This window comes from Mytilus californianus, unplaced genomic scaffold, assembly GCF_021869535.1.
Source record: "Mytilus californianus isolate M0D057914Y unplaced genomic scaffold, xbMytCali1.0.p SCAF_6, whole genome shotgun sequence".
Classification (NCBI taxonomy): Eukaryota; Metazoa; Mollusca; class Bivalvia; order Mytilida; family Mytilidae; genus Mytilus; species Mytilus californianus.
This window is the reverse complement of record NW_026262712.1, coordinates 27,312,653-27,335,882: the sequence shown is the minus strand read 5'-3', so window position 1 is coordinate 27,335,882 and position 23,230 is coordinate 27,312,653. Positions and strand designations below refer to the sequence as shown.

Genomic DNA, 23,230 nt, shown 5'->3' with positions numbered 1-23,230 from the left:
ACGGAATAATGAACTAGCACGTTATAAATGAGAATGAGCCTGTCAGTCTAGTACAAAAGCAGGTTTAAAATTTATATTACGATAACATGTTCTCGTCCTGAATATACATTTAATTTGCCCGCTGGACGTTAAACAGCCATTCGTCATCACCACATCATATCTAATTTCGCAATATTCTATGTGGATGAGGTAACAAGGCGGCAACGCTTATAATATAATTGGTTGTGTTAAAATTTAATTGACCTCATGTTTAAGAATACATATAAAACCATAAACAGGTCAGTTAGTTTATATTTACTTCTTGTACATCGCTGCGTTTACGCAACACGATTCAGATGGTTCTGAAAACGAATGTTTTCATTCAACATTTTCATCGACGGTTTTCTACTATAGGTGTCAGACCACCTATTCACCCACTCCAATTTAGACCGTATGGAAAACTATCCCTTCCCTGACAAAAAATAGTGATTTTGATGTCATTGTTTACCTTAACTAGCCAATAAATTTGCAGAAATGCAACTTGTGTTGAAAGAGAAATATACTGTATGTAGACCATTTTGAGCCAAAATTTACTTGACCATGAGTTTGCATTAAAAATTGAGGACTAATGCGCTCCATAGTATACTTATTTAAGATTACCAGGGGTTATTTTTAGCAGTACTTGTCTTCCGATCGTTAGTTTATCCTTACAAGACTTTAAACATAGGTTGAAAATTGGCACATAGAAAGATGATATACATGTACAATTCATGATGTACCTGGTTTCTATGAAGTTAAACTTAAGGTAAAATATTTAGATAGCTGTGAAATTTGCAAAATTTGGTTGAATAGATAGGGATTTTGAATTGGTGGCCTGACACCTATAAGGACTAATTCAATGGTTTCAATGCCTTTTTGCCCAGGATTGCTGATCATTTTTGCTATTTACAGTTTTGTCTATATTCAATAGTTCTTGGGATAAGTGGCAAAAACACGAAAATTTTTCAACAACTACATTCAGGACCATAACTCCTGAAGGAGTCACCAAATGCTTTTGGTCGTATTGGCATTTTTGTAGATCTTGTTATGCTCATCATTTTTGCCTTTAACAGTTTACATACATGTATACCTGTCAAACAGAGTTTTTGAGTTAATAGGCAAACACATGAATATTAGCCAAAAATTGTCATTTAATGGCAAGTACTCCTTAATGAGTCATCTGATAACTTTGGTGCAAACTGAAAATAGAAAGATCTTGACATATTGGAATTTTTAGCCCCGTCATATTTGATATTACAAGTACAGTTTTCAAGATATGAGACGATTAATGCATTCTACCCTTATGTTCGATTTCAAGCCATGCATTGCTGTAATATTTGTTCACTGCCAAACAAAAAGTACACAAGCTTTATACTAGATACCCTATGATAATCCACTCCTAAGTTTTTTAAATTGGTTCATTCAGAAAAGAATATCTTTGAAAACTTTTACGACAACGACGACAAACGCCAAGTGATGGCAACAGCTCATACGGCTATATAACCAAGAGAGCTAAAATCAAAAGGTTCTTCCAGCCGAAATTCAGGTCATATCATAAGTAGAAAATGATAAAATACATTAGGACAATTCTTAAAAAGTTGTATTCGTAACAAAATATATATTACAACAGTTTATAGTTTCAATTTGATTTTAGTAATTTTAAAACGATATTCCACAGTGTTAATATACAAACTGTATATCCATGACCTCCTTACCTATTAATAAAGATTCAACAAGTGTTTCCTTAACGGAACCCCATACTTCCCTGAGATTTTGCAACATTAGCATTAATAAAATTCTTAAAATTTGCATTATTTAAAAAAATCTAACATGTGCAGTCAATGTTTATCATTTGATTTATGCAGATATTAAAACAATGAATTTTACTATGATGGTACCCTCGGAAACTGACAGATCGTCCGAAGAGGAAGCTGATTTAAATCATGTATCAACTGAACGCTTCACTTACATGGATCTGACAATGCTAATAATGATCATCACAACAACCAATCAAATTTCGGATGATTATTACGACAACCAATGAAATTTCTGCCTCTAAGTTTTATGAAGATAGGTATCAAAAGGAAAAGTCCCGAGGATACCGAAAAGATCTTCACACCAAAAAGTCGAGCAGAGCGTTGTCAGATTTTAGTAAGTAAAGTGTGGATACATAATCTGTTATGAATTATGATTGATGGCAGCAATGCGCTGTTAATTCTTCTATAAAAATTTTCAGTGTTCATTATGAATTTGGGTCTGGATTAATCATTTCCAAGACAAGAGGGTGTTTTTTCATCGCCTCCCATTTACATCTAATGCTGTCGACCTCTCTACCATATTCTGCAAAATCCCGAAGCAATATGAATTTGTCAAAAATTTTCCATAATCTTTCGTCTGGATTTTTAAAATTCTTCTTGGCAACACATCGTAAACAATTGACTAAATGCCATTGGATTTTATCTACTTTCTCTGGTTCCTCAAGAACACATCGATCTATAAAAAAAATATATGAAAGAAGTTACTTTTTCCTGCAGCTTTGAAATATGTTTGGCAAAAAGCATTTGTTTCTAAAACAGAATAAAAACTACTGCAATATACAGGGGCCAATCCAGAATTTTTTTAAAGGAGGTTTTAACTCCTTAAAACTGATTACTAGTAGATACCGCTGAGCGGAGCGATGCAAAATTTTGATTGGTCAATTTTAGACTTAAAAATCATATTAATCGCGAGAAACATAAGATTTATGTTTTAGGAGCGATCAAGGGGGAAGGGGATACGCGATCTACGCCCTGTCCTGGATCCGTCACTGATATAGTGTTTCAATAAGAGCTTATTTGTCTAACTATATGTTATAATTATTTTACTCAAGCAGAAGAATCAACATCTGTCATCAGTTGTGTTAGTTTGTCAACATATTTCATAAATGATCTACCCCAGGGCTGAAGGGGTATAGAACTATGGTCACCATGGTCTTTTCCCAATAGGCAGTAAAACCCTTGCCAAAAAGGGAGCGTCCGTTTGGTTGTACGGAATGTATAAATTTCCAGCCTCGTTCGGTTAGAATGAGGAATTTAAATAGACGCCTCGTGTATAATCAAGACCTGTTGCAAGCCAAACTTTCTGTCCCTATCCAAAATACCATTGTTTTCCAGTGGCAGTCCAAATTTCACAACCATGCAGAACCTACTATTTTTTATTAATTGTTAATAGTTTATAACTGCCACTGGACACTGGGCGTTAAGCAAGTGACCATCAATCAATTATAAATGATCACTTTAATTTTGTTTTATTCATTTTTTTAAAACATGCTGAGTAAAGAAAGGTCGTTTATTAACCCAAAATATTTAATGATATGAATATCACACAATATAACTATATTTCTTTCCGTTTTGAGAATTCTTACTTTTTCTGTTGCGCAATACTGAGTAAATCGGTTTTCAGACATTATATACTATTTTACGCGCCCTTTTCATTCCATCGAGATTTCACACACCAAACTTGTGCGACAACTTTGTCACATTTAGATTGTAATATTATGCACTTTATAATTCTTATTCTTTGTATTTTCTTTTTAAAAATATGTGTATGAACAGTGAGATGTACAATACGAGCTGCGTCGGATAGAAATCGACATTCTACAAGTGCACGTATATATGTTCATGTATAAGACTTTGATTGATTTTGGAATATTCAAATACGAATTTTTTTCTGTTTTGTAAGTTTCTCATAACAACTGAATTTGCAAACAATTACAGACTTGCCGTAGAATTTTTTTTCAACCCGAAATAGGTTAACAGATGCATTGATATTTATTTACATAAGGTCGATTTCTATCCGACGCAGCGCAATTATGATGTATGATGTATGGACTTTTTTGCTTGATGATTTATTTTGAAAACTATGTTTTGTTTCTACAACTTAAAAACTGTTTGGTGTGTATCTCCATCCATATAAGTCTTTGTTATTTCTTTATATAGAATCAGAAATAATTTATGTTCAGATAAGAATAGCGAGGTACATGTAGAACATAATTCGAATTTACTAGACAATGCATTGAGAACATACAACTGTAGAAAATAACTGCTTTAGTAAAGGCAACAAACATTTATATTATTAAGTGGTGGCATTGGTCTTTTTCCGGCTTTATCTAAAATCAAACTATTTTGTTAAATATAATCCAGGAACAAGAAATATTTGGAGAATAAAATGTTGCATTCAATTTTTCAACAAATTATTTTTTATTGAGAAATTAAGAATCAAACTATTTAAAAAAAAACATGTCCCTACAAAAGTGGGTGCAAATATCAGGTACAATGTATCACTCATTTTTTTTAAATACACATTGCTCAATCTTTAACTAGTTTTTTGTGTAGTCTATGATGGATTTTTATTTGTCCATTTTTTGTTGTTGTCTTTTTGCTATTCGGCATGCTGATGTCAGTTTTCTTCGAACTATAGTTTTAAAAATGCACCCTTAATATATTCTTCTCCTTTGAGCTCCTGCTTTACTTTTCATAGCACCTGTGTTCACCCCGTTTTTTATGAAGTTTGACTTCTAACTCGTTCGTCGACTGTGGCGTATATTTCATCGACTACTAGTATGTCTTAATTTTTTGTTTTGTTTTTGTGTTTTTCTGTTAGCCTTGATGTTTTATTTTGATTTGCAATGTAGCATTTTTAGGAAGTAATACATGACCTCTTACCACTAAATGTGAGGACAATGGCTCGCGCAAGTGTAACTTCCTCCACTGTCAACTGACACTTTTGAATACTGACAGCAAATTCAAACATCATATCAACATATTTCTGATCGATAATTTTAGTCATTTCTGATTGGTGAGCTCCTGGACACGTGGACGAACAAGCTATGACCTTAAGTTCCGGGTTAATTCTGGTATGAAATCCCAAAAACCCATACTCTAAATAGCCAACTGCAAAAAAAATTAAATAAAAATAAATGTGGATCGTGTCCACACGTGGACACAGATGATGCCCCCGCTTGCATATCATATAGTTATAAAGAGACTTAACTGAAGAACGATAAAAGTGACGCTACCCAAATTTGAACTTGATCTGAGTTTTGTGGTAATAAGCATTAATTGTGTGTAAGTCTCATAACATTTGGTTGAGGCTAACTTAAGTAGAGAACAGAAACTAAAAATTCAGCAATTTTTCTATTTGTAAACACCCATAACTCTAGAACAGTTGTGTATAAGTTTTACAACATTTGGTTGAGACAAACTAAAAAATTTTTATGTTTATAAAGGGACATAACTCTAGAATGGTAAAAGTGTTGCCACCTAATTTCGTACTTAATCTGTATTATGTAGTAATAAGCATTGTGTATAAGTTTCATAACATTTGGTTGAGGCAAACTCAAGTTAGAGAACTGAAACAAAAAATTGTACTTGATCCTTACTGAGTTTTGTGGTAATAAATATTGTGTATAGGTTTCATAAGGTTTGGCTGGGGAAAACTTCAGTTACAGAATGGAAACTAAAAAAATTTGCAATCTTTCTATTTATAAAGGGGCATAACTCAATAATGGTTAAAGTGACACTACCCAAATTCAACTTGATCTGTGTTTTATCAGTGGAAGTCAAAATTAAACATTGCATTGTATAAAGCATTGATTGTAGTTGATCCAACTATAATCATGGTCAAAGGAAGATAACTCCAATTTTAAAAATATATTATATAAACTTGATATTTAGAAGAAAATACAAATTCAGCAATTTTCCATTTGTAAAGGGCATAACTCTAGAACGGTAAAAGTGACGCCACCAAAATTCAAACTTGATCTGTGTTTTGTGGTAATAAGCATTGTGTATAAGTTTCATAACATTTGGTTGAGGCAAACTTAAGTTAGAGAACGGAAACTAAAAATTTTGCAATATTTCCTTTTATAAAGGGGCATAACTCTAGATCGGTTAAAGTGACACCACCAAAATTCAAACTTGATCTGTGTTTTGTGGTAATAAGCATTGTGTATAAGTTTCATAACATTTGGTTGAGGCAAACTCAAGTTAGAGAACGGAAACCAATTTCGGGACGTACGGACGGACGTACGTACATACGTACGTACGTACGTACGTACAGACGGACAAGGGTAAAACTTAATGCCCCCTCCGCTACGGCGGGGGCATAAAAAAACATTTGTTTTGCTTATCTAATAGACAATGTGCCATCATTTCAAGATCTTGATCATTTCAATAAATAAGTATGCATTCTTAGCAGCACCCCTGGTTTTAGTATGTAATATTGGAGTCTTTGTTAAACAGACTTAGAATTACCTGAGGGTGATTGATTCATACCAGACAGGTTCATGATATTTATGTAAATGTAGTAAATTTAACCTTACATTTGTGTATCAAGTTAATTGTCTAATTGTTGTATTCTTGAATGTACTCAAGAGGCGGATTTAAGGGCGCGGCCTCCCTTATGAGCTACATAATATGGTTAATGCATAGACTGTTTACATGTCTCTCTCCAAATTTTCCCTAGTTTGGTGGCCCTAGTCCCCTTTTTTCACAATCCTGGATCCGCGTCTGGTACTATGAATGTAATGTTGCAATACAGGTGATTACATGTAATTTCGTTTTTTATCATTGAAGACATTTGATTTTTAAACAAAACAAAATGGTTGATAAAATGTTCTTATATTTGATACAATAGTATGTTAACATTGTGATTAGTTCGAATTTGGTTGAAAAGACATTTACCACGAACAATTTATACCCCTAAGAAAAAATGACCTAGTAGTCAAGGTAGTTAACCTGATTATCTAATGTTGTGAGTTCGCTTTAGTAAGTGTATTGTTCTCCGATCTATATATACTGACTAGGATTGCCAATTTTCCTGCCAAAGGCCAGTGGTTCGGAATCTCTCTGGGTTCTCTGACTCCTCCACCAATAAAAAACACTGGTTGCCATGATATAGTCAAGTATTCTTAATGTGGCGTTAAACACCAACAATAAATCAATCTAATGTAACATGGTTTCTAGTGCTGAACACCCCTAACCCAGGACAGTAGGACAACAGCAAACATTGTAGCTTTGGACAAAACTGTAAAGGTTAGTTTGATATTTTATAGTGTGTCTTTTTATGTTGTAATGTTACACTACTGTCTCAGTTTGGGGTGAAGGTTGGCGACTGTTAAAACATTTAAACCCGCTGCATTTTCATGCACCTGTCCTAAGTCAGGGACCTGTTGTTCAGTGGTTGTCGTTTGTTGGTGTGGTTCATAGGTGTTTCTCGTTTTTTATATAGATTAGACCGTTGGTTTTCCTGTTTGAATTGTTTTACATGTACACTAGTCATTTTGGGGCCCTTTATAGCTTGCTGTTCGGTGTGAGCCAAGGCTCCGTGTTGAAGGTCGTACTTTGACCTATAATTGTTTACTTTTTCTACATTGTGACTTGGATGGAGAGTTGTCTCATTGGCACTCATACCACATCTTTCTTATTTATATTTACTCATTAGATCTGTATACTGAGCACACAAAGACACAAGTAAAAGTAATGTGTTTGTTATGTTTTACCTGTTATTGTAAGATAGATGTTAGAGGGTCTGGAAGTAGACATCTTCATTTTTTTGTAATTTTAGGACAATGTTTCTACTCTTTTTACTTATGCACTTCATCATTCTAAATTCTTTATTTTTTTGTTTTTTAAAATCTTTCTTTATATTTTTTAATCATTATCCTATATTCAGAATCCACATCAAGATCCTCAATTAAGATGTAAACGTACCTTTCAGTAGTGAAAGCTGATCCTGTGTTTTAAGATCGCAGAAACCAGGTATATGTCTTGCAAAAGTTATCATGTTCCGAATAGCAACTTCCATTCGGTCTGCAATCCTGTTCATCATGTTTTTTCGGTCATCAATTTCTATCCCTGTCGTAGAGAAAATTTCCTCATACACACTCCATGGTAGTGCACCAAGGTTACCAAATATTTCAATTCGTTGTTTATATCTTTCCTAAAATAAATGCTTAAACAATATATAATAAATTCACGGTAAACGGCTGAGATTTGTTTATATTACCTTAGCTGTTTTTGACAAAACCTTTCGGATTTTTGGGTCCTCAATCTCTTCAACTTCGTACTTTATGTTTGCCTTTTTAGCTTTTTTTTTATTCGAGCGTCACTACTGCGTCTTGTTGTAGACGAAACGCGCCTTTGGCGTACAGAATTTTTATTTTTTGGTATAAATAATTCTTAATTCTTTATATTGTGCATCCCATGTTTCTCCATTATTCATTTTTTTAAGATAATTTTACAAATGACAAAAACATTATGAAAAACATGCATATAAATCAGACAAGATTCAAAACTCGTCTAGGGACCATAAAACACTAATTTTCAAACATTTGAAACACGAATTTAAATTTCCTAAAGCATTTATTTTTTAAATGCAGGGTTGGACAAAACCAACGAAATCAAGTTTCCACAAAAAACATGTTTCCTCAACATGCTCAATTTTTCTTGTCCGCAGAATTAAGTTTTGTATCGCAATAAACAGATTGATAAATCTATCAAATGTTGATGCAACAAAATCGTTAATTTCATTGGCCTTTCTTGCAATGAGATATCAAATTGTAAATTTTCTATTGGCTGTTGTTAAGGTCAATGACATGACAAAAGGTGATGACACAAAATCGTTCATTTGATTGGCCTTTCCTGCAATAAGATATCAAATTGTCAAATTTCTATAGGGATTTTCTTAAATTTTTTTAACTGTTTTTGAATAAATCCAGCCAGGTAAATTTCATCTTTTTTCATACCAAGGAGAAATTTCGCATTTTTTAATTCATACCAAGGAAGTATAGATAATGCAAAAGAAAAGAAAAGAATAGAAATTATGTGTTCAAATTCAAACTGCATATTTCAGTGTCGGAAAGTATCGGTAGTACACATAAAATAAACAGAACTTACAAAGACCGATAACTGGGATTCGAGCAGACCGCCACTTTGAAAGCTTTTCCTAAAATCAGCAGTGTATTCCTCTTGAATTGAAATCAATTTATTTACTAATTCGTCAACTTCCTGTTCATTTACGTCAACATCCTGTACGTTTCCATCCCCTGGTGTGTCTCGAGTTTGATTGTCTTTCTGTTTTAGTTGATTCACCTCTGTAATATCTTTGGTTCTCTTTTCATATGTATACCTTCCAATTTTGATAGCTAAAAGGGAATTGTAGTTACATTAAATATCAATAGATTTATTAACATACATGTATCATTTTAAATTTTAGTTTCTTGTGAATAATTTGGAGTTTAGTATGACGTCCATTATCACTGAACTAGTATTCATATTTGTTTAGGGGCCAGTTGAAGGAGGCCTCCGGGTGCGGGAGTTTCTCGCTGCATTGAAGACCCATTGGTGCCCTTCGGCTGTTATCTGCTCTATGGTCGGGTTGTTGTCTCTTTGACACATTCCCCATTTCCATTCTCAATTTTATCTCTGTCCATTAATTCACTAAGTTCGTGTAGTATGATATATTATGTTTAAAGAGAGTTGAAAGATACCAAAGGGATATTCAAAGGGATATTCAAACTCACAATTCGAAAACAAACTGACAATGCCATAGCAAAAGACCAAAAGACAAACAACAGTATACAAACCAACATAGGAAACTTAAGACTGAGCATCACGAACCCCACCTGAATTCAGGGGTGATCGGGGGTGCTCCGGAAGGGTAGGCAAATCCTGCTCCATATGTGGCACTCGTCGTGTTACTCATGTACATACAAACCCGTTGATTATTCTAATTCGGTAGATCTCATTCAAGGAAAGAGGACGGAATTGTGGTTACGACAATTGGAAAATATCCGTCGTCATCAGTAGAACAGATATTACATAACAGTCAACCAACTCGTGATGGCGTCCGTAAAATTTTCGAAGGGATGACTTCAACTTCACTTGGAACTCTTGGTGTAATAGCTTCCTTGTAGTAGCAACCCTCTATCAAGGACATCATTGTAGAAAATGCAAGCTCTCGAATATCGTATCAACTGGGAGATATATACTGCTGGAATGTTGCTACATAGAAATCGAAAGTTCATAATTGCTGAAATCAACTCTTTTGTAGTAAAGTTTTGTCCTCAACCGACCCTCATTGTAAAATGTACTTTAAAAATGTCACTCAAACTTTAAACAACATATTTCGTTTGCCTGTGATCATGGTAACTGATTATTTGTTCTACGAAGTCACTTGAATCATGGTTTTTGTAACCAAAATAAACGTCATCTTATTGTAAGAGTGAATGTTAAGTCCTTGCTTTCTATCACCATGTGAAACACTTTCAACGGTATATTTATAAAGATTGGGATATTCAATAGTCTAATTACCAATTCAGTAGTTTGTGATCCATTTATACGAGCTGTTTCCTTTAGGAGGGACATAAAATACATTTTTTTTTTAAATCTTTTAAAGAAAATCTATTTTAGACAATTAATTATACATTTATATCTTTTTTGTTTTTTTGTAACTTTAACGTATTGATAGTTTTAAAATTTGTATAAAAAAAATTATTCCTTTCATAACGTTATACATTTTCAATGCTATTTATTATCGCATAGCAAAAATCGCGTGAATATGTCTAAAACGAAAATCATTTGGTTTTCAGTAACTTGTGATACAGGTAATTTTCATCAATGACATTTTTCTTACCTCCGTGTGACATTCCTACTTCAAGACATTTTTTATATCTACAGTATGAACACATTGTCCGTTTTCCAGTCCCAAGTTTGCAGTTTTCATCTCCTTTAACGCATGCGTATTTTTCATTTTTCTTTTCCACTTTTACTATACTACGACGAAAGAAACCCTTCAACAAATATTAAGAACAAATTTATTTTTAACAATGCGATGAAATAAAAATAATTCCAACCTTTAGGTATAAAAACAATATCTTTAAAATCAGATCTTTCACCATTAGCTCCGTTAGCTTTGTTTTATCGCGGGGTGTTAGCTAAGTTTGGTCGAAAGAATATTTCGCTTTTAATCAAATGATATCCAATTTCCACTTATTATGAAATCTACAATTCTTGATGAACACAACAAATTTAAAAGATGTCTTTAGTTGCACTTTTCTTGGTGCATTAATTTGGTCATATGGGCAATGTTGGGTTGAATGCAATTTTAATGTACAGTAGTATTTATATAAAAGTTTGTGATATTAGGATCACATACTTTATCATTATTTTTTGTTTGGTTGTGCGAGTTTTTTTTTCTAAATTCAATTTATTAATTTGGGTTTTTTTTTGGGGGGGGGGGATTTGAAAAAAAAACGTTTTTGGACTTCTTAATGTCTTTAAAAATTTCTGTGTTGTTTAGATTGTCGACCTAATGATATATTCCACGAAAGCCTTTCATTCGTATATTTTAACATACCTTGCATGGTTCACATGTATTAGCACCATAATGAAGACCGGAAGCCTTCTCGCCACAAACCCTACATGGCGGAAGTAGATCAGCGTCTGGAGGTTGATTTTTATGTTTTTTTGGAGGCGTGCGTGGTTGTTCGGAATCCTCTGATTCGTCAATACCACTGTCTGTTGCTGACGCCACTGACTGTTTATCCACTAAGGGGACCGAATTTAAGTTCTGATCTGGCGACAAGGATAATAAACTGTCCGACTGCGGAGAGTTCCCAACTAAAGCAATTTGATCCGGCTGTGGTGAAGTGTCTGTGGTCGAATCACATTCGTTTAAATTTTCATGGATGGATGTCATGGCTAAATCTACGGAGTTTATCTGAAATGTATTTATAATCATTTTCATTATCAGAATTGTTTTGTTGTCCAACAGTATGTTATTAAGTTTGTCGTTACTTAATTCAATGTTTTTTTACTTACCTTTGTCGAAAAAAAGTCAGCAAGTTTGTCACTGAAAGCTGACATGTCTAGCTATCATTCTTATTCAACTTTATGTTTGTCCCCTATATCGCGTAAAAAAATACCGTTGAAATGTTAATGTCTAAGTAAGATTCGACATAACTTTATTAAATGGGTGTGTTTTTATGTCGGTGTTTAACAACTCTTAAAATATGTTCTATTATATTGTATTGTATTACATTGTATTGCATTGTATTTAAAATGTATAATTGTTTGTATTGCTTGACCCTTATGGGTGTAATTTTGCAATAAAGATTATTATTTTCAGCTTAATACCTTTGCTACATCATCATGATCATGGCCGCCAGTTTTTTATTGATAGGAAAGCCGTAGTATCGAGAGAAAACTACCAACTTTCGGCAGGAAAAATTTGTCAGTAAAGATTAGAGTTGACGTATACCTCCGCGTGATCTGGTTATCGAGCCTTCGACTTTTGTCGAAAAAGCGAGTCATAGCGATCCTACATTCCGTCGGCGGCGTCCACAAATATTCACTCTGTGGTTAAAGTTTTTGAAATTTTAATAACTTTTTTAAACTATCCTGGATTTCTACCAAACTTGGACAGAAGATTGTTTATGATCATAAGATAGTATCCAGAAGTAAATTTTGTAAAAAAAAAAAATCCTGTTTTTCCGTATTTTACTTATAAATGGACTTAGTTTTTCTGCCAGGAAACATTACATTCACTCTGTGGTTAAAGTTTTTAAAATTTTAATAACTTTCTCAAACTATCCTGGATTTCTACCAAACTTGGACGGAAGCTTGTTTATGATCATAAGGTAGTAACCAGAAGTAAATTTTAAAAAAAAATCCTGTTTTTCCGTATTTTACTTATAAATGGACTTAGTTTTTCTGCCAGGAAACATTACATTCACTCTGTGGTTAAAGTTTTTAAAATTTGAATAACGTTCTTAAACTATCCTGGATTTGTACCAAACATGGACAGAAGTTTGTTTATGATCAAAAGCTAGTAGCTAGAAGGAAATTTTTATTAAAATTTTGTACTTGTTTATCCATATTTTACTTATAAATGGACTTAGTTTTTCTTCCAGTTAACATTAGATACAGTCCGCAGTTAAATTTTTTAAAACATTTATTAGATTCATAAACTATCCTGGATTTTTACCAAACTTGAACAGAAGCTTCTTACAATAAAAAAATTGTATCGAGAGGAATATTTTTATTAATATTTTCCTCATCTCATTTTTGTTGAGCCTGCGATTAACAACAAAAGTAGGCGAGACACTGGGTTCCGCGAAACCCTTACGAATTTTTTTAAATTCACAACCTGAATGTTGACAAACTACATTAAAATATGAACCAGATGAAAGCACAACAATTGATTGATTGATTGATTTTTAACGCCACTCTCAGCACTATTGTGCTCTTTCAAGGCGGTCAGTTTTTGTTAGTGAAGGAAGCCGGAGTGCCCGAAGAAAACCGCCGATCTTCGGTAGGAAAACTGACAATCCTAGTCAATTAAGATTGGAGTCGAGCGCACCTGCCACGTGCGGGATTCGAACTCACAACCTCAGTGTTGACAGGCTAGTGATACAGTAGCTAGCTCGAATACTTAGACCTCTCGGCCAACGAGGTCCCCACAACAATTGAAGAAAACAGTATAGAAATGTAACTTTACAGATAACAAGAGTGCACACACTGAAATGTCTCGCCTTCTTTACTAACCATTGATTTTATGTTGATAGTCCTAAATATAAAGCTTTACTACAAGTAACACATAAACTTAACATGATCCAAGAAAATGAGGTCAAGGTCAGATAAACCAAACGGAAATACATGTACACCTTACAATCATTCAATAAACCAAACAGAGTTGACCTATTGCTTATAGTTTCTAAGAAACAGTCTTAACCAAGAAAACTTAACATTGACCAATGAACCATGAAAATGACGTCAAAGTCAGATGAACCATGCCAGGCAGACATGTACACCTTACAATCAATGTATGCATTAAATATAGTTGACCTATTAATTATAGTATCTAAGAAACAAACTTAACCATGAAAACTTAACATTGACCAATGAACCATGAAACTGAGGTCAAGGTCAGATGATACCTGCCAGACAGACATATACACCTTACAATCTTTCCATACAACAATTATAGTTGATGTATTGCTTATAGTTGAAGAAAAACAGACCAAAACACAAAAACTCAACACTGAGAAATGAACCGTGAAAATGAGGTCAAGGTCAAATAAAACCTGCGAGACTGACATGTACATCATAAAATATTTCCATACACCAAATATAGTTGACCTATTGCATATAGTATTAGAAAAAAAGACCAAAACTCAAAAACTTAACTTTGACCACTGAACCATGAAAATGAGGTCAAGGTCAGATGACACCTACCAGTTGGACATGTACACCTTACAATTATTCCATATACCAAATATAGTAGACCTACTGCTTATAGTATCTGATATATGGACTTGACCACAAAAACGTAACCTTGTTCACTGATCCATGAAATGAGGTCGAGGTCAAATGAAAATTGTCTGACGGGCATGAGGACCTTACAAGGTACGCACATACTAATTATAGTTATCCTATTACTCATAATAAGAAAGAAATTCACATTACAAAAAATGCTGACTTTTTTTCACTGAACCATGAAAATGAGGTCAAGGACAATGGACATATGACAGACGGAAACCTCGTAACATAAGGCATCTATATACAATGTATGAAGCATCCAGGTCTTCTAGCTTCTAAAATATAAAGCTTTTAAGAAGTGAGCTAACGCCGCCGCCGCCGCCGTAGCCGCCGCCGCCGCTGCCGCCGACGGATCACTATCCCTATGTCGAGCTTTCTGCGACAAAAGTCGCAGGCTCGACAAAAACAAGGGGAGGTAACCGAAACCCTTATACCCATAATTATGACAAAATTAAATGTAATACAACTTTCCTTTACTTGTTCCCTCGGAAGATAAAATGAGTTTGATGTCTGTGATATTTGTATTTTGCCGATAGTTTTGTCACCAATCAGGTCCTTGGTTTTCTCGTTTGAATTGTTTCACTTTTGGCATGCCTTTTATAGCTGACTATATCACGTATACTGTATGGGTATTGTCCATTGTCGAAGGCTGTACGGTAATCTGAAAATGCTCACATCCACGAATATTTGTCTCATTTTCAATCATACCACTTCTCCTTATTTTTATGTTATAAGATCCTTAAATGATGTTTAATTGATAAATAACAATGAGTACTGTAATTAATTTTCAAAAGAAAGCTGTTTGGGAATAACGGCATGTAAAGAGCGCACTTTTTTATTTGATCCTTCGACGCCTTCTGTCTTTATCTTTAAACAGTGTCATTACAATATACTCTAGGATCTACATTCGGTTACTTTATTTAGTCCTTTCAATTTGTTTGATTCGAGCGTCACTGATAAGTCTTTTGTAGACTAAACGCGCGTTAGGCGTGCATAATTTTAAGCCTGGTATCTATGATGAGTTTGGTACCAATATATAGATTTGCAGTAACAATGTTCTGAAAAGCTTGATCGGCGTATTAAACTATAAAAAGGAAAGTTGGTGTTATTTTTAAGGTTCCACTAAAGTCAAAATATAGGACACTTCATAAACATCTAAACTTTGCATGTATTTTTCAACCTATAATGAGTAAAGTCCTAAACTATGAGAACATATGTTCATTTAAACATACTCAACATATACACACTGTGTAAATTGTAAATAAACTTGAAATTGTTATGCTGTGGCCAAACCGGTTCTTGAGGTGAACACTAAATTTTCAAAAAAATCTGGAGGCCTGCGAGACGACTTAATTTGCTTAAAATTGGTATGGACGAATACTGTTACATGTAATGCAGGGCAAGCTCATGTTGATTTGTCACATACATATGTTTTAATGGCATATTTGTCCAATTTCTGTATTGTACCTTCGATATTTGTTCACCTAGATACATGAAATTAACTGAAACTCGAAAATCAATACATTTTCTGAAAAATCAACCTGAGCTTGCCCTGCATTAGATATAACAGTATTCGTTCATACCAATTTTAAACAAATTAAGTCGTCTCACAGGCCTCCAGATTTTTTTGAAAATTTAGTGTTCATCCCAAGAACCGGTTTGGCCACAACATAACAATTTCAAGTTTATTTACAATTTACACAGTGTGTATATGCATGTTAAGTATCTTTAAATGAACATATGTTCTCATAGTTTAGGACTTTACAAATTATAGGTTAAAAAATACAGGCAAAGTTTAGATGTTTATGAAGTGTCCTATATTTTGACTTTAGTGGAACCTTAAATCGAGAAAACGCTTGATTTGTGCTAACAGGAACACGAATAAACTATTTCATCGTTTTGTGGTAGTAAAGCAAAGCATATTGAAGCGAACCTGCATAGTGACAACGCTATTAATAGATTATATTTTAATTCTATTTGTTTTTTAATTAAGAATGTCGTCTAATGCATTATCATGATTATTACCGATTTCCTTTACAAATAACACATGTACATAAAACGTTTAAAATTGTTATAAATGTGCGTAGGTGGGTTTTTTTTTTATCTATCCCAATGTTAATAAGTTTAAAGGGACATCCCAATGGTAATTATAGTATATTTTCTCGTTTAAAATAACTAATAATGTTCATGACAGTGGCAATTAAAAGTGGGAGATTTTTCTTACACAAACAGAAACCGCGTCGCGTGATTGTTCTGTAATGTCCTAAAACGAAAAAAAAAGAACTATAATAATGATTTCATAATCTCCATGCGGTCAGACAGTGTTTATCACGATAACTGAAAGTAATTATGTGTGTGTGACATACCAAATCAATGTAAAATAGTACTTCATAAGAATTCACTTAAGTGTAATGAATGCCATGAGTTTTATTTAAAGTCTTATGAATCGAGTTTCTTGTCATAATATTGAATAGGAAGTTATTGAACCAATGAATGCATAAATACTAAACTAAGTCCTCTATGCACGTTTTTTTAAACATTCATTATGAATCTATATCGACAAATTATATTTCATTCCGTGATCGCAAGCTAGTCAACTTTCGAGATTGCTGCCGGAGTTTTCCGGCTCGTGACATTAATAAACAATCAACACAGACCCATGGAGCACGTGAAAAATAATAAGTGAATTGATAAAGCTGTGTTATTTTTTTGTTTTTATATTTTCCATGCGTTCCCATTTGTTTATCAAACTTTTCCATAGCAGTTGGTAAACATTTGGTGTATTTAATTTGTTCGTTAGAATGAAGTATTACTATTTACCTTCCAGTTGCACGTTTGTTTACATTCTTTCGTCAGGGTTTTCAACTTGCAATTGCGCCCTGCGCTGGCCGTGTCAACGTATATATATATCCCCTGGAAACTTTGTTATAAACAATGCCGTAATATGCGTTTCTGTTGGAACAAATATTCTACGCCCTTTATTCCGTAAGGAACAAATTCTGTAATGTTTGTTTCAGAGGAAAAATACTACAGAATATTTTTTCCATTTGGATTTTATATTATAAAGGAACTTCTATTTCATGACAGCCGAAGTTCTAACGAGAGGTTTTGAATGTAAGGTCACTGTATACGAAAAAATATTGGCAAATTAGAGAACGGGAAGGCAATAATTCTATTTAGTAGAACGTTTCTAAAGATTTTGATAAGATAAAGGATTTTTTTTTACAAGAAAGTCCACGTGCACTTGTTTTATAATAAAACGTAGCCATTCAAACATGTGAAACATATTCAACTTCGGCTGATTCCGTAATTGGACATTTATATAATATAATTGTCTTCCTTTTAACAGAAATATATCCAAGACGTTACATTGTGTATTTCAAGTTAATATTAGAGAATTTCGATTAAGCATTTTGACAGCGTTAGATCAATTGTGTTTAAATAAAAGTAAAAACAACAAAACAAAGTTAACTTCAAAAAGCTGCTAAGTACGTCTTTTCGTTAAAATAAAAGGAAATGTTGGGTAAATGTCAATAAAACAAAGAATTCATAAAATAAAAAAAAATGTGTAAGGGTTCCGCAGAACCCAGTGTCTCGCCTACTTTTTCTGTTAATCACAGGCTCAACAAAAATGAGGAAGTAAATCAATAAAAATATTCCTCTTGATACTATCTTTTGATTGAAAGAAGCTTCTGTCCAAGTTTGGTAAAAATCCAGGATAGTTTATGAATCTAATAAATGTTTAAAAACTTTAACTGCAGACTGAATGTAATGTTAACTGGAAGAAAAAAAAATTTCCTTCTAGATACTAGCATTTGATCATAAACAAGCTTCTGTCCAAGTTTGGTACAAATCCAAAATAGTATAAGAAAGTTATCAAATTTTAAAAACTTTAACCACAGAGTGAATATGTTGTTTCCTGGCAGAAAATCTAAGTCCATTTAAAAATAAAATACGGAAAAAATGGATTTATTTTTTAACAAAATTTCCTTCTAGATACATTGTACTAGCTTTTGATCATAAACAAGCTTCTGTCCATGTTTGGTACAAATCCAAAATAGTATAAGAAAGTTATTAAAATTTTAAAAACTTAAACCACAGAGTGAATGTGTTGTTTCCTGGCAAAAAATCTAAGTCCATTTAAAAGTAAAATAAGGAAAAAATGGATTTATTTTTTTACAAAATTTACTTCTGGATACTATCTTATGATCATAAACAAGCTTCTGTCCAAGTTTGGTACAAACCAAGGATAGTTTAAGAAAGTTATTAAAATTTTAAAAACTTTAACCACAGAGTGAATGTAATATTTCCCGGCAGAAAAACTAAGTCCATTTATAAGTAAAATACGGAAAAAATGGAATTTTATTTTTACAAAATTTACTTCTGGATACTATCTTATGATCATAAACAAGCTTCTGTCCACGTTTGGTAGAAATCCAGGATAGTTTAAGAAAATTATTAAAATTTCAAAAACTTTAACCACAGAGTGAATATACATGTATGTGGACGCCGCCGCCGCCGCCGCCGCCGCCGCCGCCGCCGCCGACAACGACGACGACGACGACGACGCCGACGGAATGTAGGATTGCTATGTCTCGCTTTTTCGACTGAAGTCGAAGGCTCGACAAAAAATCAAGACATCTAAGATAAAAAGGTCAACTAATGGGCTTCAAGCAGTCAGGGGTATGACTTAAACAAGTGATTTCATTATCACATATTTCAGTGATTTGATAAATTCAGTTATCACCTGTTTAAATGATTTTGGTATATCCTTTGATCTTCTAATGCTAATTTAATTAATTTTCCATATTGTAACAATTTTTCCTGTAATTTTCCTGCATAGATCAATTATCCCTTTCTCTTGTATATTAATATTTCAGCAGTGCGCTTGGACAGTAAGTTAGTGCGCTAAAGCTTTTCAAAGTACCCTTGGGAATTTTTCTGTAATCAAATGTTCATTAACTACTCTAAATGGACTTACAGTCAGACAAAGCTTAAGAATTTTAAGTAACCTGATTGGTCTTATTTACACTTAGAATGATCAACTTCAAGGTTATGTCCTGATCTAAAAATTATTCCAGTTTATGCATATTTCAAATAAACTGTAAAAACTGACAGGCCCATCAAGCAAAAAATGATTACTGCATGTATATATTTGTTTTTGTTAAATGAAATGAAATCCTTGTATTTTAACCAATAAAAAATCAAGCTTGTGGGAAAAATATCAAGAAAATGTTATAAACACTTACATTTTTTTACTTCTCAAATTACTTGTTTCAGTGATTCTAAAAAGTCTGGGTCTATTTTTGTGAAAATTGTCAATTTCTCAAGCTGAAATCACTTAAAGATGTGATTCTGAAATCACTTGTATAAGTAGTACCCCTGACTGTCAAGAATTCTATAAAAAAAGTAATTTATCGTATGGCAAACTCTCAATCGTACCTGAATAGCATGAATAGGCATGAAACATTTGTCACTGGATGTTAACCATAAGAAAACCGACAAATCAATGGCTCCGATTCTATACAAGGAATCAATGATAAATTTAACAGAGACAGCCTTTAATGCCTAAGATTAGCCATCAATATATTAATTTCTTTTTAAGTTAAAAGGGCATTCAAATGATAACTGCTTTCATCGGAAGTATACTAGTTTACTGCTTAAGTGTGTTACAAACTAAAGCTTTCATTAGAAGTTCAAATTATTTCCGGCATTTCAATTAAAGTTAGTTGGCCGTAATTTTGAACACATTCTCAATTGCTAACTTTGATGTGTTATTTTTACAAATGAAAAAAGAAAGAAAGAAAAAAATCTCACTTTCTTTTCAGATGTCGACTTCGGACAGTTTTTGTTTCTTGGGAGTGTATCGAAAAAGAAACGTTTCGAAAAAAGTAAAATAACAAAAAATACCGAACTCCAAGGAAAATTCAAAACGGAAAGTCCTTTATCAAATGACAAAATCAAAAGCTCAAACGCATCAAACGAATGGAAAACAACTGTCATATATCTGACTTGGTAGAGGCATTTCCTTATGTAGAAAATGGTGGATTAAAACTGGTTTTATAGCTATAGCTAAACCTCTCACTTGTATGACAGTCGCATAGAATTCCATTATATTGACAACAATGTGTGAGCAAAACAAACAGACATAATAGGTAAAAAAAAGAATGCATCATGTTCTATATATACATATATATATATATAAACAACATTTTCCAAAAGACCAAAAAAAAGTGAAAAAGTATATCTTAACAAAACGCATTTGACTAGCAGGTCGAACAACGGATGTTCTTAAACCCTGGCAGTCAGCAGGGTTTAAGAACATCCGTTGTTCGACATGCTAGTCAAAAGCGTTCTGTTAAGATATACTTTTTCACTTTTTTGGGTCTTTTGGAAAATGTTGTTTGTGCTGTATTTAGACCCCTCTACCAAGAAATGTGTTTTGCATGCACACGTATAAAAAAATGCGGTTTTTATCCAACGCAATCATAGGTTTGAACGTTGTTTTCAATTCAGACTTGTTTATATTTTTTCGTTTGGGCTTGTATTATATTTGCCTTCGGGTTTCTATGATCCGTTCATCCTATTTTGACTCTTTCTAATTCAAGAGTCTATCCTAAATTGAGGTAAATTATATGGCCTTCCAAATACCATTTCGATAACTAACATCACCGAAGAGACATTAATTGTCGAAATCCGGATATGGTGTCCAAATTTTTGCACCTCATGTTTGCGGTATACCATCTTTTCCGCAAGTTTATTGTTTTCTGTTTGGTAATAAATTAATAATAAGATCTATTTTGTTACATCTTGTGATCCGTTTATTTGGCAATCGCCAATGGCATTCAGCAGGGTTTAAGAACATCAGTTGTTCGACCTGCTAGTCAAATGCATTTGTTAAAATATACCTTTTCACTCATTTGGTCTTTTGAAAAATGTTGTTTGTGCTGTATTTAGACCCCTCTACCATGAAATTTGTTTTGCATGCACGCGGTTGCGGTTTTTATCCAATAAGGAGATGCCGTATGATTGCCAATGAGACAACTATCCACCAAAGTAGAAATGAAGTGGATGTAATCAATTATAGGTAACCGTAATAACTGTTTGATCAATTGATTTTTTTCTTCAGATAATGATAAGTTAATATTGAAGAGGAAAACAAGTTTCATAAAGAGAAAAGTATCACCCAGTGGCCGCGATTTTTTTTTACATAAATGTATGCCTTTTATTATGTATTTACTAACGCAGACAGGTTTTAAGAGTAATCCTATTAGAATCATTCAAAATGGAAATTTTGTGATACACCTAAAGAGTAGACGGAGATCTAAGTCCTTAAAGCCGGCAGGGCGTCAGAGCAATATCGGACTACTCAAGAGAGGCCCCAAATGATTATTTTGTCAATCAGTGGAATAAAATTGAGAATGAAATTTGGTTATGTGTACCTCAAAGAAATTAGCAATATTTCCATTTACTGTGTAACAAGAACAAAAACAGATAATAGCCATGCATTTTACAAAAGATTCTAAGTATAAATAAGCTGTCATCTATGAAGTATGAGTGCCAATGAGACAACTATCAACCAGAGTCCAAATGTAGTTGATGGAGGCAACTATAATACTGACTTTTGTATGCGAGCGCTCAACCCTTCCCTAACCTTGGACAGTGGTGTAACAGAATAACATAAGAACAAACTATTAAAATCAGTTAGAAATGGTTTGACTCATCAGATTGGCTTGAAGCACAAATATAAAGCTAGCATAAACATGATAAAGACAAAATACACTGTGAAGTACTGATCTAAGAGTTCTCGCAATTACTTGAATATACAAGCTTTAAGAGGGATCTGGATGGGGTCCTTCATTTCTGTATTCTTTTAATATGTTTTGCCTATTTTTCTCTATTCTTTATTTATTTTATCCAATGATTATTTTTTATTCTTTATAATTTATCATAACATTATTCTCCATTCCTAATTTTTTTGGCTATTTTTCTCTATTCTTAATTTATGGGACCTTTATTGTGCACTTCTTGCCCATTATCCTCTAGCCTGTAAACCCCCCTCCACACCCTCTATAATAAACGACCAATCTCTGCTCTCCTTAATGTTGTGTGTACTTAACAGGTTCTCAAGACAAAAGCTTCGGATCCTGATCATGTTTATTTCGAACTGTAGGAAAGCATCAATCAATCAATGCACACGTTAATTTTGATCCAGCAAGGAATGACGCCCACGAGTTCTACTGTGGTTTTCCGGTATAAACGTACTATTAACATGATTAAAAATAGAACACGGTATTCTATCACATGTTGATATTGATATTATACTATCGTACTTCCTTATAGTTCAACAGTTCAAAGGAAACACTCCTTTAACTGTAAAACGACCAAGAAAATTTAATGTGTACAATGAAACAATAGACTTACGTAATACAATTGATAAGAAATAGGGACATACATTGCGCAATCTATGTTACTTATCGGATAAAAGATGTACTATGCTCATAATACTAACATAGAAGCCGCGTTCATTAAATAGAACGGTGTCTCATCAGCGACTGAAAAGGAGCGCCCAATAGCATTTGTTGTACTTCATAAAACGCCTTTGGTAACGTTTAATGGCCATTTCTGAGTAGGGTAACATTGGTTTTTAACATAATATCTTGTTTACTTACTTTTTGGTCGTATTGTTTACTGTTAACACTCACCAAAACATTGTCCGTTATCATAATACTAACTTTCTATTTATATCTTCACAGGTAAGTTCATATAGATATTGGTTTAAACATAGCGTAGACTGTTCGTGTGTTTAAATTGGCGTGACTTTAAAGTTAAATGAGGGAAATTTTGAATTA

The 23,230-nt window shown here is 33.3% G+C and overlaps 1 protein-coding gene across 2 annotated transcripts; it reads right to left on the bottom strand.

Annotated features, from left to right (window-relative positions):
• Nucleotides 1-1,600: 1,600 nt before the first annotated feature.
• LOC127705026 (nuclear receptor subfamily 1 group D member 1-like) lies at nucleotides 1,601-23,145 on the bottom strand. Of its 2 annotated transcripts, none has more exons than XM_052209275.1 (7): nucleotides 23,084-23,145; nucleotides 11,416-11,778; nucleotides 10,693-10,849; nucleotides 8,955-9,202; nucleotides 7,770-7,998; nucleotides 4,722-4,949; nucleotides 1,601-2,511 (listed from the first exon to the last, which is right to left on the bottom strand). In XM_052209275.1, exons 1-7 carry the CDS (start codon nucleotides 23,102-23,104, stop codon nucleotides 2,261-2,263), a joined length of 1,497 nt encoding a protein of 498 aa, XP_052065235.1. In that variant the 5' UTR covers nucleotides 23,105-23,145; the 3' UTR covers nucleotides 1,601-2,260. The 2 variants fall into 2 exon arrangements, with proteins under 2 accessions (XP_052065235.1, XP_052065233.1); XM_052209273.1 differs by having other exon boundaries at nucleotides 23,051-23,143.
• Between the last annotated feature and the right edge of the window lie 85 nt (nucleotides 23,146-23,230).

Coding starts and splice junctions, on each gene's coding strand:
- LOC127705026 (XM_052209273.1), bottom strand. CDS start 23,104: ATGATAACGGACAATGTTTTGGTGAGTGTTAACAGTAAACAATACGAC. Junction 10,850..11,415: donor ATACATGTGAACCATGCAAG/GTATGTTAAAAT, acceptor TATTTGTTGAAG/GGTTTCTTTCGTCGTAGTAT. Junction 2,512..4,721: donor CATTGTCCTCACATTTAGTG/GTAAGAGGTCAT, acceptor TTTTTTTTATAG/ATCGATGTGTTCTTGAGGAA.